The 16,593-nt window shown below is 37.4% G+C and overlaps 1 protein-coding gene and 1 long non-coding RNA gene across 2 annotated transcripts in view; one reads left to right on the top strand and one right to left on the bottom strand.

Annotated features, from left to right (window-relative positions):
- The window catches only part of LOC136666303 (Fc receptor-like protein 5), a 49,564-nt gene extending 37,296 nt beyond the window's left edge, over positions 1-12,268 (bottom strand). Inside the window, exons 1-2 of the mRNA XM_066644400.1 lie at positions 12,251-12,268; positions 10,871-11,000 (exon numbers count right to left, since the gene is read on the bottom strand). Coding sequence (XP_066500497.1) covers positions 10,871-11,000; positions 12,251-12,268 — 148 coding nt within the window. The remainder of the gene's footprint in view (positions 1-10,870; positions 11,001-12,250) is intronic.
- Positions 12,269-13,915: 1,647 nt separating this feature from the next.
- Positions 13,916-16,293, top strand: LOC136665750 (uncharacterized). The gene is made up of 3 exons (XR_010795307.1): positions 13,916-14,143; positions 15,060-15,194; positions 15,589-16,293. It is a non-coding gene; the product is annotated as an uncharacterized lncRNA (long non-coding RNA).
- Positions 16,294-16,593: the final 300 nt, after the last annotated feature.

Raw genomic sequence — 16,593 nt, 5'->3', positions numbered from 1 at the left:
AGACAAATTATGATATTTCTGCACCGTGCCACACTTGACCACTCCTGCTCTTCTCCACAGCTGACATCACATTGTAAAATTAGGACTTAACCTATTCTTATTTAAATACTTGAGTATAGATAGTGTTTAAGGGAGGAATATGCTTGCGAACAGCGCTTCTGTTGTTTGCCTTTATGTGATTTTAATGCTGCTTTTAATCTATGAAATAAAACTGACTGGGTATATCATCAGCTGTGTACATAAATATTCAGTGCACATGTATTTGTTTCGTTGTACTATAAATCCAGATAAATAAATAACTTCTTCAATTTAATTATTTCTATATTGCATATTTTATTCACGTTACACTTTTTGGCAGTAAAACCATGACCCTGAAGCTTTGCTAAACCAGATACGGGTCTCAGTGCTGTTTCTACAGGTGCAGTGGCTATGACTCCAGAAGTGGAGGAAGAGGAGAAAGAGGCTGGAGCAAGAGGCTGTGATTCTCACTAGAAGCTACAAACACCAGTCTTTTGACTCCAGAGACACACACAAAATACATATAATCTTTTCATAGGATCAAGTTCCAGAAAACACTTTCATGACTTTTCCCAGAAGTGTCCTTTTTATAACTTAGGATCCCTAAAGTCTTGAAATCAATCATATGAATGTATAAGTAATATAAAATAGATAACTGGAAAGAACCAAGGTTCCAAGAATCAGGAATGGAACTGGTTCAAGAACCAGAGTTCTTTTGGTGGAAAAGCGCTATGATTGACAGAAACAAATCAGTGTTCCGATTGGTTAAACAAACCTCGCGATCTGATTGGTCCAGCTAAAGCATTCCTATTGGTCCACCAATTGGACGTCAAAACAGGGTCTTAAATCCCCTACTGCAAAAAGAGATTTGCACCCAATAATTAATAATAATTAATTATTTAATTCATTTTGCTAAGCTCCATGTTTGGGAGTCAATAAATAATATGTAGTGTCTTTACCTGTCCAATTTTAGCTTGGACAAGTAGGTCATCATGTTAGATGACTTTACTTATTATACAGCAGAATTAGTTAGAATTAATTATTATTAATGAATTATGCTCATTCATGCTCAGGTTCTTGGCTCTGAAATTGAATCTGAACTAGAAGGAATAATTCCGTACAAGAAAGGTGCACACAAACAAATGGTTTATTAACACACACAACTGGTTTATTAATTGTAATATCAAATAAGGAATATTGATTATACATTTATGTAATGAAATGGATTTATATGTATATTTTTTTATTTATATGTGTGATAACGTGATCATTTGCACAGTCTAATCTCTTCTATTGTTCTTCTCCTAAATGTCCTTTCTCAACATGTATCTCCACAGTAGATCCTACTGGAATAAAGTGGTATTGCACTCGCTAGGAGACTGGGAGAATTAGGATACCACATTCCTCCCCTCTTAAGAGAACACTACACAGTTGAGCTTCAAAGTTAACTAATACCCGAACCACTCATAATTATAACCCATAACATTCTATGTTACTTAACTGGACAATCTAACCAGACTAAGAACATCTAGGAAGGTGGGTGGACTACCATCCTTCCAGTGAGTCTCAAAGCACATTCTTGCTCTTACTTGAGAGAACTCACTACTATTTCACAAAGTCTCTCAGATGAATAGGAGTCTTCCTTGTGCGCTCAGAGCGGCGCAGCAACAGTGGTTGGTCTGCTGTCTTCTCTGGCTGATCAACTGAAGGGTGAACCTGCCCTGTCTCTGCAGATTTATTCTCTTCCCCTCCCACTGAAACTGAAACAGCAGAACCACTTGGTAAGACTTCTGGTGTTGTTGGAATCTGAAGACTCACAGGTTCCAGTGTCATGTTCGGTGTATGTGTCTCAGTCCTTGGAGAATGTTGCTTCTGAATCTGATCCACATGACGTCTCACGATGCGCCCGTCTCCAAGCTGCACTTTATAGGAGACAGGCCCTGTGTTCATCTTGATGATGGCAGGAACCCATTTTGGGCCATATCCGTAGTTCCGAATGTACACATAGTCCCCCGAAGAGAAACTTCTCCACCTGCTGTTTGAGTCATGTTGTTCTTTCTGCTTGAGTTGTTTCTTTCGAATCTTTGACTTCACATCAGGTAGCAGGAGATCCAGTGTGGAACGCAGTCTTCTTGACATCAATATTTCTGCCGGAGACAAGCCTGTAGTAGTTTGAGGTGTGATTCTATAATTGAACAGGAATCTTGCTACTTTTGTTTCCAAATTATTTTCTTTCATTTTCTTCATTCCTTGTTTGAATGTTTGTACGGCTCTTTCGGCTAATCCATTTGATGCCGGATGAAAAGGCGCAGATGTTATGTGTTGTATGCCATTCTGTTTCAGGAATGATTCAAATTCTTGGCTTGTAAAGCATGTACCATTATCAGATACTATTGTCTGTGGTAGGCCATGTGTGCTAAAGCAGCGGTCCCCAACCACCGGGTTGCGACCCGGTACTGGGCCGTGGGCCATTAGGTACCGGGCCGCACAGAACGAGTTATTTTTTCTTTTTTTTTAATTGATTATCAGTCTAAATGTTGATGTTTTATTTTGAAAAGTGACTTCTGTGCGGAATGACGCACAGACGCATACATGCGTAAAACACGGACGGCGAAAGTATGGATCCACAACCCATTTGTAAACAAACCTGGTGAATGGAGCCTGTCCGTGCTAGAAGAGGATCAACTGCTGGCAATGTCCACGGACAGGCTAAATGACGGTGGCCTTAAAAGTATGTTTCAAACAACTACTGCGCCAGTGTTCTGGGTTAAAATCGAGGCAGAATAATCCTGAGATCGCCCAAAACGCATTGAAAGCCCTGCTTCCATTTCCAACCACCTATCTTTGTGAAGCAGGATTTTCTGCAGTGACCGCAACCAAAACGAAACTACGGAACAGACTGAACGTACGGAACACACTTCGGATGTCACTGTCTCCCATTACCCCGAGATGGGACCGGCTCATTGCAGAGAAACAAGCTCAGGGCTCTCACTAATTGACATTATTTTTATTTGATTGACGTGTTCACCCTTTTATAGAGAAATGACCAGTATTGTCACTTGAATCGAGTTTAGTTTTTTATTATAATTATTTCTTATTAGAAAGGATTTTCATTCAAAAATAAATATTTTCGTTTACAGAGATGTTGGTGATTATTAATTTATGAACAAAAGGTTGTTTATTGTGTGTTGATGTTTGCATTTGACATAAGACCACTGCGGATGATTTATTATTAGATTACGTCATTAACGATTATCGAGCAAATGTAGGCCTGAGCATATGAAGGCTGGTCCGTGAAAATATTGTCTTAGATGAAACCGGTCCGTATCCTGATGGAGCCATCCGGCTTCAACACAGGAACGATAGGTGCCGCCCACTAAGTATACTTGACAGGTTTTATAATGTCTTGTTTCAGGAGCCTCTCTATCTCCTCTTCAACCTTCACCTTCATGGCATATGGAACTGAGCAGGGCCTATAGAACTTGGGAAGGGCTTCAGCAGGCACGCGGATTGTGGCCTTCATTCCCTTTAACCTGCCTAGTTCTTGTTTGGAAACATCCTCATGCTTTGAGAGTACTTCCTGTAATCCCTGTGCCCCTGTTTTCACATGTTTTATTTCATCCCATTTCAGCTTTAAAGCCTCGAGCCATCCTCTACCTAACAAGCTAGGGCCCGTCCCTTTCACCACCACTAGAGGCAATGTCTTTATTTGCTGTGCATAGTTTACTTCTACATTAGCTACTCCCACTATGTTGATTTCCTCTCCCGTATATGATTTCAGAGACAGTTTAGTTTCATTTATTTTGGGACGTTTTTTTTCCATTTCTTTTGAATAACCTTTCATTCATAATGCTTACACTGCATCCAGTGTCTATTTCAAAGGTCACTTTCTCGTTGTTCACATCCATTGTCACTTCAAGTGGTTTACTTCTTTGTATTGAAGCTTCTGTTCTCATGCATGCCAGTGTGAATGCTTCCTCCTCATGATCAGAACTATCTTCATCCTCCTGTCTCTGTAAATTGTGAGACCTATGTGACCGTGGGCCCCCACGCCTCTGCTCTGCTTTGTGTGCTTTCTGTTCCCTGTGATATGTATCTGCTTTATTTTTATTTCTGCATGCCTTGGCAATGTGTCCTACCTTCCCAAAAGAATGAAACCTGGCTTCTTTAAATTGACACTTGGCTGCACTGTGATACTTCCCGTGGCAACGGTAACACACTCTCTCTTCCTTTTTTTCATCTCCCCTCTTCAGGTGACCCTCCGTTTTCACTTTGTTGCAAGCTACAGGCGTCCTTTGTAGGTCTTGGGCATTTTTGTTTGCAGTTTCTGCAGCTACTGCTAACTGAAATGCCTTCTCAAAGGTCAGGTCCGGTTCGGACAGCAGACGTCTTTGAATCCTATCGTCCGCAACCCCGCATACCAGACGATCTCTTAACATTTGTTCCAATGTAGTGCTAAAGTTACAGTCATGAGCTAGTTACCTGAGCTCTGCTACATATGCGCTCAGATTCAGTAGGCTGTCGGGACCGCGAGTCAAACCTAAACCTCTGCACTATCTCGCTTGGCTTAGGATTGAAGTGTTTTTTTAATATCTTATTTAACTAGTCGTATGTCTTTGTACTTGGCTTATCTGGACTCACCAGGTTTCTCATGAGCTTGTATGTGGCTGGACCTACCACACTTATTAGGATAGCCCTCTGTTTATCACCATCCTCAATCTCATTTGCTTCAAAAAACTGCTCGAGAATCTCGCAGTACTTGTCCCAAGTCTGCTCTTTTGCATCAAATGCAGACAGGGTGCCAATCATGCACGTAGTCATGACTCGGTCTCTTAACAAGCAGCAATTCTTCCAGTATCCTCGTCGCCAATATGTGATAACTTGATCATTTGCACTGTCTAATCTCTTCTACTGTTCTTCTCCTGAATGTCCTTCCTCAACACGTATCTCCACAGTAGATCCTACTGGAATAAAGTGGTATTGCACTCGCTAGGAGACTGGGAGAATTAGGATACCACTATATGTATATTTATATGGATTTATGTACAGTGATACATGAGGGAACAGGAAAATTAATATATGAGGAGATTTCTCTATGATAATTACCCTAAATTCTAGAAAAGGCTATTGTTGATCCCAGCAAGCATTTAGCACCAACCCTGAGCAATGAAAGAGATGAGACCATGTGACCTTACGTATCCATGGAGATGGACTGGAGATAGCTGGGAGTATGTCGCTGATGTGCGGTCCTTTCCAGCACGACTTCCTAGAGAATTGCAGACACGGGCCTTGTAGTCATTTCAAACCCCGAGTCATTTTCCTCTTTAGCCTTGAAAAAGGCTAAGAGAGAAAAAGTGTGAAGTGAAGTGAAGAAGCCCCAAGCGTCTGAAGCCTTGAAGATGTAGTGTAGAGAAGTGAAGAAGCAGGGTGTGTCATTTAGCATCACTGGGTTTTAACCAGAGTTTAGAAGACCCACCTTTAAAAATGGATTGGATTAGATTGGAGCCTCTCTTGCTCCTGATTGGCTGCTTCCTGTACCTTGGTAGTGACATCACATACAATTTATGACACTTGACAAGACAAAGGCTTGAAGCCCATCCCTTTTTTGAATAAAGGCCAGGATTCTTCATACTTTTGCAATATAAAAGATTAGATGTTAATACAAAGTAATATCATTAAGACAACCATGTTTTACATAATTATTAACCAACTACACACACAGTATGTGGCTACCTTGGTTCTACATAAATTCATATAAAACAAAAATGACTTTAAACACATGTAAATTAATCCCACCCATTTTGATTGTCGAAATGGAATTAATTTCAAACAGTTGTGCCCATATGTAGCTTCAAATTGTTTTAAACCAATGGGAATTAAGGTATAATTCTATACTTTGAGAAGTTCTTCACTAAGCAGTTTTATACAGAGCATAAACTGATCCTCAGGAGTGTCTCCCAAAAGATTATTTTCTTGACCCTGTGTCGTAAATTTTCCTTGAAAGGGTCTATAGTGTCAGTTTTATGACTCTCTAACACAGACAGCCAGGCACCAATTTGGGCCAGTTCTTTCTGAAAAGCTTATCTCTTGGCTTGGAGATGTCTCTGAAAACTAGCGAAAGCTTGTGTATATAAATTCATGTCTCAGAAAGACAAAATTTCTTATTAGAAATTAATACACATTCATCACATCACACTACATAAGTTAGCCTTAATAACGCAAACGTCTAAAAATTATACTGACACTTGATGTGGCCCTTGATCAATGCTGAATCATTTCTCCGAATAATGAACAGAACAGAAGCAGTATTCTGGTTAGATTATATTTATTCATGTTAATTCTGGTCATTAGCTGAAAAGAATACATCACCATAGCTTTTATTACAGTGGATTAAATACTCACGTTAGTAGAAAAAACATCATAAATGTAAAATATTTTATCTCATGAAACCTCAGCTTGAATCTATTGATTTAAAAATGTTCATCCAACAGATTATAATACATTGAATATACGAAAGTGTTTATAGAATACTTCTGCCGTACTCTCATTGCCTTACTCTGACGTTTCACGTTCATGTCACAGAATTCCATGCCTTTATTATATATCATACAGAGACAAGACTTTTTTGAAGGATGCAGTGATATACCTTTTCAGGCTTGTTATAATTTCTGATTCTCAGATCAAGAATATATTAATTTTCAACACATATTAAAGCTTTATATCTTTTTTTTTTTAATGAAATCTAATTGTGTACTTGGTATTCCTCAAATGAATATAAATATTATTTCTTGTCTGTGGAAAGAGGCATGTCCAAATGTGAAAAACTTCTATAAACTGTTAGAAGTGAGTTGTAAAAAACACAAAAATAGACGAAAGAAGAAACTGAAATGCAAAACACAATCCACCAGAAAAGACAAAGGGATGAATCAATGATAAAACTTTAAATTTCTGTACATTGTTTCTCAAATGTAATGGAAGAACATAATAAATGAAAATAAACTGCATTTAAATTGTAACCGTTAAACCCCTCACTTGTTAAAAAATAATTTTATCCCAATATTCTCCCCAATCATTAGTTATTTCTGATTCCAGATCTGTGATGTCAGCTTTGGCTGCTTCTGTGATTCGGGGAGAGTCATTCCACTCAAACAGAGAGTGAGGCTGATTTTGCTCTCACTGCCGGCCTCCAGAAGACTGAGGCATCACTGGGGATAGAACTGATGATAGGTCCAGTGACTATAATGCTGTACATTTTGGGAACCCCCTTAATTTTTTTTATTATTTAAAACACACACACACACACAAAGATTTAAAACAGAGTTTTGAATATATGATTATTTCTAAATCACTGTAATCTTTAAATAATAATTAAAAAAAAAACCTGAGAAACATTTCACTTCATTAATATAAAATACAGACAGAGCATTTGTTATAAAGATGGTACCAAAACTACTTTAAAAATGTGAATACACTGATATCTTGACCTCTTCTGTCTGCGCTCCTAAAAACCTGGATCAGGAATTCTACAAAAGGTTGTTTGGAGTTTGGCACCAGCACAGGTTCCTTCAAAAACCTAAAAAGAGAAAAACACTTTAAACCACAGGTAAATCCCAACGTAACGTATAACCACCTCCACTCCCCGAGAGTGTCATTCAAACACAGTGGCCTTGTACTTAACAGCACTATTTTAAACTTGTGAGGCAGAACAGTGATAAACTTTATGATTTCATCTTACCTCAGTCTGTGGTGTGCTTCACGTCTGAGTAAATGGTGTCATCGTCTGCAGTGGTTTTCCCTGCAGCACACAGTCACTGAATTAGTATCAAGTATGTGTTCTTGTTATATGCCATTTTTAACAAAGAAACTCAAACAGCACAGTTCTGCTCTTAATATGTTCAGATACTTTCTTTTAAACTCACCCTTAAACATAAAGCCTCTGTTCTGTTTTTTCTTTAACTCCTTCTTTGGCTTCAGTTCAATTTCAGCATAAGTCACATCACTGGGTTCAGCTTTGGTTTCTGAAAGAGAACAGAAGCTTTCTGTCACCACTGTCTTTCTTCTGTCAACATCCAAATGTCACCCTCAACCAATTATTTATATTTAATTCACCTTTCTCTAAACCTTCCACTCTGTGTAAACAAAACTTGTTTAAAAGGTTTTGTGAGAATAATTGTATTTGGGTTTTTTAATGAATGTGCTGTATACAATTCATACCTTTTCCATGGGGTTTTTGATTTTTCACCTTAATTTCAGAATATGTCGCATCACTTGTTTTTATCACTGCATCATCTGATACAAAAAACATTTTATATAGAATATATATTTAAAAAATAGTAATTTATTTCATTTATTTTATTGCCACAATGCTAGCATACATCACCTCACTGGACATATTGCAGGATCATCTAGAGCAGATGTTTTTGTTTATTAGTGACTCTACTATAATTTCACATCATTAAAAAACAATCTAACTATTTTTATAAAGCATTAAAACTAGAGAAGGTATATAATTGCTGAAAATGAATTATGAAATTTGTCCAAAACTCATCCTCCTTGCTACATGCTAAAAATCTTTGCTTCTCTCTTCAGTTTTTCTCAAGACAAAACACTTCACATTCCACCCTCCCCTTCAATTTTTCTTGACTGCTTTCGTGGGAGTACGTGGGGAACGTTCTCATACATTCACTCACCTATGGACACCAATTCACCTACCAACTTGTGTTTTTTTGGAATGTGGTAGGAAATCAGAGCACACAGAGGAAACCTACACATGCACAAAGAGAACAAACTCCTCACAGACTGTCACCCAGAGCAGGGCTCGAACCCACAAACAACCGATGCTGGAACTGTGTGACTGTGACACTACCTGTAGCGCCCCTGTGCCGATGGTCTTGAAATATAATTTATTTCATATATAAACTACAGCTACAGCTGGGTCACTCTTTATTAAAAGTTTAAGGATCTTCTAAAGAGACTGTGTAAATACTGTAAAAAGTAAATGTTAGTGCGTGAGATGACAATGAAAACTGACCAGCCTGCAGTAATGAGGATCCTGAGAGAGGGTCTCCAGATCCAGACACATTCTCACTTTGATTTGTGGTCTGCTGATTTTGAGCAGAGGCAGAAAGTGACCCTGCTGACAAGAAAAAGTAAATGAATGTTTTCACTTGTGTGCATTTGTTAAAATAAGGATATTTGGTTGATGAAGGGATTCATTTTATTCTTTAAAGGCTAAATCTATGTTTTATATTTTTGCAGAAGATTTTGCACGGTGACAGCCACAAAACACTGACCAGCAGAGCCAATCCAGACTTACCTGGCACCTAAGCAAATTTCTGTAAAAGGGGCCCTTCTACATGAAAGCCAGAATGTGACCATTGTTTTTGACAGTTATAAACGTAACAAGATTTCATTTATACATTTGACTGTATCAGTTCTTTTAGGCAAATTCAAACTGGTTCCCCATGTTTCCTTTCATATTCACTAAGAATTCATTAAGAAATGTGCTACGTCTATATTGCCCAGTTTACACAGCTAATCAAAATTCAGTTCCACTCAGTTCAGATTTTAATATCAATTACTTTCCATCTTAAGTGCAGAGAAAATTAAACTAGGCTAAACCGTAAGCTTGAGAGACTGAAGTGATTGTATGAATATAACAGCAACATTTATGGTTGAACTGTTTTTTTTTTTTAACTGCTAAGCATTTGGAAATAACTACTTCACTTTTTTCACATGGTAGAACAGTATAGTAAGGAACCTTCAAAGTTTGGTTCATGCATGTTTACTGTGGCACTGAAGCATAGATAACGGCGTTGTCTTACGATTGTTGTCTTATGATTAAAAAAACATTAACCCTACCCTAACTCCAGGGGGAGATAGAGGGCTTTCGTTAATGTATTGGGCCCTGCGCAACGTGTACTGCGCATATAGAGCAGTCTGGCTCTGCTGACCAGTAGTATACCTGTTATCCAGGGAACAGCTGTGTTTTCAAACCTTTGTTTTTCTTGTAGTAGCAGGTCAAGCCCAGTATGATAATGAGCAGCAACGTTAAACTCAGCCCCACTGCCACTCCTGCAGTTAAAGCAGATCCAGAATTCAAGACTGGAGAAAAAAAAAGAGACTTTGGATTGGTTTTAAATATTTCACCATAGGGTCAGAGAAAGGGTAAAGAAACAAGAAGCTGTTTTTCATTTTTAACTGAGATGCAGGTGACTCTCCTTTCTTTAGGTTTATATTATTAGCAAAATTGGACACTTTTGTTAGATTACTTAATGTTTAAAATAAATATAATTAGCTTTAGCCCCCTCCAGGGTGTATTCCTGCCTTGCGCCCAATGATTCCAGGTAGGCTTTGGACCCACTGCGACCCTGAACTTGATAAGCGGTTACAGATAATGAATTAATGAATGAAAATCTGAGCAAAAGAAAAAATTATGATGAAAAATACAATTTAACTATTAAATTAGAGCAAGTGTTGATGAAACTTCAGATTTATTTTCCTTGTATATACACATACATATCTTTATTAAAAGGACAGAACACTGTATCATTTACCAATTTTATTTTCTGTAATTTTGTGTATCTGCCTGTTACTAACATATCTTCAAATTTTTCAGTTCCTAAACATATACCACCTGACACAGATTCACAGAATTATGAGATGGTTTTAAAGGATGTGTTATGAATTCTGAATAATGTTGACTATTTGTGTGTGTATTGATGTAAATATAAATCATTACATGTTCAGTCCTAATAGCAATAAATATCATAATAAAAAATCACTTAGTGAAAGTCTCTCACTCAGTTTACCCAGAGTGCATCACTGTAGTGTGTGTAGTAGACTGGGTGTCCTCTGCCAGCTCTGCACCTGTACTGACCTCCATTAGAGTCACTAACTGAGCTGATGGTGTAGATGGAGGAGCTGTTTTTTTTCTCAGGACTCTGTGTGTCTCTGGACCAGTAGAAGGTCCATCCAGCAGACTGACCCAGTGTACAGTACAGAGTCACTGGGTTTCCTCTCAGTACAGATCCATTTATATTGGACGTGTAGGTGTAGGTTGTTCTGTTGATAATGAACAAAGTCTAGTTTGTGCAATTCATTTATTATTATTAATTTGGCTTGTTAAAGCCAAATTATTGTTCTTCGAAATCTTATTATTTTTCTCTTATTATTATTCACAAACGGTAAAATGCTCCTCCTCCTAGGGTTGTCAAAATACAGCTGCGAAATTTCATATGGTCATACATGCTATTCCAACTCGGGTTGATTGAGCTTTTTTTTCATTTCAGCGAAGAGGTCACTTAATTAAGATGGATTTTTAAGGTGGATATTGGATAGATTGTTCTATAAATTTAAAGTATTAAGCAGCATATAATCTAATGTTGTAACGATGCTAGCAATATCCCAGCTAGGAAGATAGATCTGGGTCGATTCTGGCTCAGGCTCGGCACTGGCAGCTGGCTGTAACTCGGCGTGAATGCGGCACCCTGCATCTGGCCCAATTCCGGCTGCACGTTGGCACTGTCGGCTGTCGAGGCGATTGCCATTGCAGTTAGCACACTACACTGATCAGAGCATTTTATTAAATACTGCGTATTAATCGTATGTGGCCCACATCTAAAAATAAAAGACAATACTGATAACTGTCTGGAAAAATGTTAAATAAATAGAATCATTATTTTAACTTGTTAAATGCCATACACTTATAGGTAAGCTCTGTTAATAGTGTAATATTTTAGAAAATTGATTTAATGACTGGGACACGAACGACAGCATTGATTATGAACCGCGGTCACGCCATCTGCACTTCGCGAAAACGCAGTCACGCCATCTACACTAGGATTTCCTGTGCGCGTCTACATCACGGTTTACGGTAGAACGTGTGCGAGCGAGAGGGGGAACTCGCAGATATTGAAAATTCATAAGAAATGGAATTTAAAACATAATTCAATACAGTTAATATTAAAAACAGGCCTGATTGGCTAAAAGAACGGGTTTCAACCCTTAAAAAGTCCACAAAGATCCATAAAATGGAGGGAATACAGTTTCACTGAAATTAAAATTAAAAATCAAATTGTTACCAGAAAATCTCACTGTTGTATTGAAAAACATGTCCTCAGGTACACAGGATATAATATTTATGTGTATTTATGTGTAAGAATTAGAAGTAATAGGCTTGAAAAAAAACTCAGATATTAAATTCCATAAAATGGTTAAATCAAACTGTTACCAGACCACTCCACTGCATTCTTGAAGAGCATGTTCTCAGGTACTCATGGTATAATTTTCATACATTTTTACTGTAGGAATTTGAAGTAATATTATTTGATGATGTTTAATTTACATATATGGACAATTTTGAGTTCTATTAAAGGGTTAAATCAAACTGTTACCAAACGACTCCACAGCAGCCTTGAAGAACATGTTCTAGAGTACCCAGAGAATAATTGTCGTACATTTTACTGTAGGAATTTGGATTAATATCATTTCAAACGCATAAATATGCTGTTTAATTTACAAATATTGCAAAATTGTGAGAGCTATTAAAGGGTTAAATCAAACTGTTACCAGACCACTCCACTGCAGCCTTGAAGAACATGTTCTAGAGTACCCAGGGTACAATTGTCATACATTTTTACTGTAGAAATTTGGAGTAATAGCATTGCAAAATTCACTAAAATATTATGTTTAATTTGCACATATTGCAAAATTGAGTGCGAATAATGGGTTAAATCAAAATGTTACCAGATAATTTACCAGAAACTGTCCACTGTAGTCTTGAAGTACATATTTTCAGTTTCCCTGGGTATAATTCTCATAACTTTTTACTCTAGGAATTTGGAGGAATAGTATGGTAAAATTCAGAAAAAAATATTATTTAATTTTATGAATCTCGTAATGTTTAAGACCATAAAAAGTTTATAGTACTAGGTACAAATTACCAGGGATATGTACTGCATTTACGAAGAACATGGTCTCAGGTAATAAGTATATGTTTTTTTTTTGTGTGTGTTCGGAATAGTAATATTTCAAATTTCCCTAAAAAATATGGTTAAATACAATGGCAGTGTTACCAGGGAGCCAATTGCAGTCTTTAAAACCTTTTTTCTTAGGTACAATGTGCATACGATTTCATTATCTTATGACATTATCATTATTTCATGATCATCAGAGATCATGTCTGTAGTCTTGAAAACAGTTTTTAAAGTTTGAAAGTTATTGTCTTATTGTTTTCAAGACTACAGATATGATCTCTAGCATCTTTTGAATTTAACACTTTTAAACATTTTTAAAATTCTATTATAACTGACATTTTCAGGAAATATGAATTCCTAGCAGGAGATAATCATTAACTGCTTTTACCCACAATACCAAAAATAAATGATAATGAAATAATATTACCCCAAATTCCTACAGTAAAAATGTATGAAAATTATTCTCTGGGTACCTGAGAACATGCTCTTCAAGGCTGCAGTGGAATGGTTTGGTAACGGTTTGATTTAACCCTTTAATAGCTCTCACAATTTTTACCCTGTGTACCTGAGGACATGTTTTTCAATACAACAGTGAGATTTTCTGGTAACAACTTGATTTTTAATTTTAATTTCAGTGAAACTGTATTCCCTCCATTTTATGGATCTTTATGGACTTTTTAAGGGTTGCAACCCGTTCTTTTAGCTTCTGGCCTGTTTTTAATATTAATTGTATTGAATTATGTTTTAAATTCCATTTCTTATGAATTTTCAATATCTGCGCTTTTCTGCGAGTCCCTCCTCTCGCTCACACACCTTCTACCGTAAACCGTGATGTAGACGCGCACAGGAAATGCTAGTGTAGATGGCGTGACTGCGTTTTCGCGAAGTGCAGATGGCGTGACCGCGGTGATTAAGATAAATAGGGTTAATAAGGAGACAGTGCCGTGCTGAAGGGAGGAAATTGTTATTTAAGTTTTTGAAGACGACTGGACTGGAACGACAGCTTTAAAATGAATGAACTCTGAATGAGAAAATGGAAGGTGGTAGAAGTGAACGTCATAAAACCACAGAAGAAGAAGACGCTGAAGATTCGCGCTCTTTTCTGTGCGCGAGCAGGTCTCACCAGCCTCAGGGAACAGCTTCATCCCGTAAGTATTTAAATTTAACCTTATATTTCTGGATACATAAGTATTTTGGTATCGCCCAAATGTAGTTAACATCGTTAATGTTATGTACGTTATTCTATCGAATGCTATAAGTTACATATGTAATATTAAACCGTTTTTCGTTTTTCAAATGACAATCTTTAGCTAGGCTAACCTGTATCACTAACTCTAGCTAGCTCCTTTCTTCCTCTGACATAAAAAACATTTAAATGACATGACAATCGCTCATACTTAATTTTTGTAAATATGTGGTTTGATGGCGTATTGTACAAGATGCTGTGAGCATTTTGTGGGTTTTTATGTAACACACAACCACTTTTTAAGCATACACAAATTTTTAGGTTATATTAAATATGAAAGAAGCCTATATATTGAGAGAAAAAAAATTAAACAAAAGCATGTCATCATTATCTGTAACCGCTTATCCAATTCAGGGTCGCGGTGGGTCCAGAGCCTACCTGGAATCATTGGGCGCAAGGCGGGAATACACCCTGGAGGGGGCACAAAAGCATGTGAAGTAGTTTATTTTTGGAGCTGTGAAGTTTGTTAAATTTTTCAAAATTAATTATGAACATGAACTAATTCATTTTCTTTATGTAATTATGTAAAGATGGACTGCAGTAAGAAAACTAGTGGGGCAGTGAAAAATACAGATGGGCAGGGAGAAAAGCAGATAGGAGGATAATTTAAGTTATTTAGATGAGATCTTTAGCATCAGTTGTAGCATAATCGTTTGTATAACCGTTTGTACTATAACCTGATAATCTTTTACATTTGAAGTTCTGTAGTTAATGAATTTGCATGCATAAACAGTTTACAGTTTTTTGTTAAAGATTTTGAAAGAAAATATATTGAAGAGAACAGAACATGTACATAATCTTTATATGTTTAATTATAGATCTGGAATTCAACAAGGAGTACAACTGAGGTGACTACACTTGAGCGTTCTTTCACTACACTGCACGTCCTGAAGATCCCTGTTGTCCAGGCTGCCGGAGATATGGCTGTTATTTCCATCGTTGAAGGCAGTGAGGTATTGACAGAGTGTGACAACACAGCAGAGGCATGCAAACTGTTGATGGAACTGATGTATACCATGAATAAGTGTCAAATGTGTACTTCCACACATTTGAGGAAACTCAAACTATTTTAAAGTACCCTTCTGCCATTTAAAAAAAAAAATTCTAAACCTACTGGTGAAATATTTGTGTATTTTAAGTGTTATGTTATATGGCCTTAGTGTAGTACATAAATTACATTTTTAAAGAAAAGTCTGAATGTAAATGGCAGTTCTTAGGGTGTAAAACCAATTGTTTCTTTGAAAAAGATTATTTGAATGTTAATTGGATTTAGGAAATCATGACACTTCCAATTTCAAATTTCAATGCCAGTTACAAATGTATTTTCTATTTATTAATTATATGTAGGGCGTGGTACGGTGGCGCAGCAGGTACTGTCGCAGTCACACAGCTCCAGGGGCCTGGAGGTTGTGGGTTCGATTCCTGCTCCGGGTGACTGTCTGTGAGGAGTTGGTGTGTTCTCCCCGTGTCTGCATGGGTTTCCTCCGGGTGCTCCGGTTTCCTCCCACAGTCCAAAAACACACGTTACAGGTGGATTGACGACTCAAAGAAAAGTGTCCGTAGGTGTGAGTGACTGTGTGTGCGTCTGTGTTGCCCTGTGAAGGACTGGCGCCCCCTCCAGGGTGTATTCCCGCCTTGCGCCCAATGATTCCAGGTAGGCTCTGGAACCCTGAATTGGATAAGCAGTTACAGATAATGAATGAATGATTATATGTACTGTTTCTATACATTGCAATTGATGTATGTTAATATTGTTTCAAGGTTGTATGAAAAGCACACTTACTAATATTACATTGTCAGATATGTTGTCCCTGTGGTGGTACCCTCAATTGTACATATTTGTACATTTAATTAGAGAACATAATCATATTAAATTGTGTTGATTTCATACACCCTGTTTCATCTCCAGGACTTGTATTATGTTTTTTTGTTATGACATTTCTATAATGAAATATTACAAACATGTATCTCTCCCTCTGGAACAAAACTGGACTTTTAAACACTTGTACCTTTAGTGACCAATAATGTACCTTTTTTCTTTTTTTCTTTTGAGAGTGTAAGTTATTTAATAAAGCAGTAGTTTCACCATGAATCTGATTATACCCTTTTCTGAGGGAAAGGAGGGTGGGGGTTGTGGGGGTATAGAAATAAACTATTACAACTGATAATGAGCCAGATCTGGGCCGAGTCTGGCACTAATGGCGTGTTTCTGGCACAAACTTGGCCATGTTCCTGTTATCGTGATTTAGTTATGGCTTGCTGGACTAGGGCCGAGTCATTTGAGACATGCCTCAGCCACAACACTCGGCCGAGTCTGGGCAGAGAGTTTCCCAGACTTGGGCCAGAACTATC

Source organism: Hoplias malabaricus, chromosome 14 (genome assembly GCF_029633855.1).
Source record: "Hoplias malabaricus isolate fHopMal1 chromosome 14, fHopMal1.hap1, whole genome shotgun sequence".
Classification (NCBI taxonomy): domain Eukaryota; kingdom Metazoa; phylum Chordata; class Actinopteri; order Characiformes; family Erythrinidae; genus Hoplias; species Hoplias malabaricus.
Note: the sequence above shows the minus strand (reverse complement) of the source record. Positions and strands in the feature narration are given on the sequence as shown.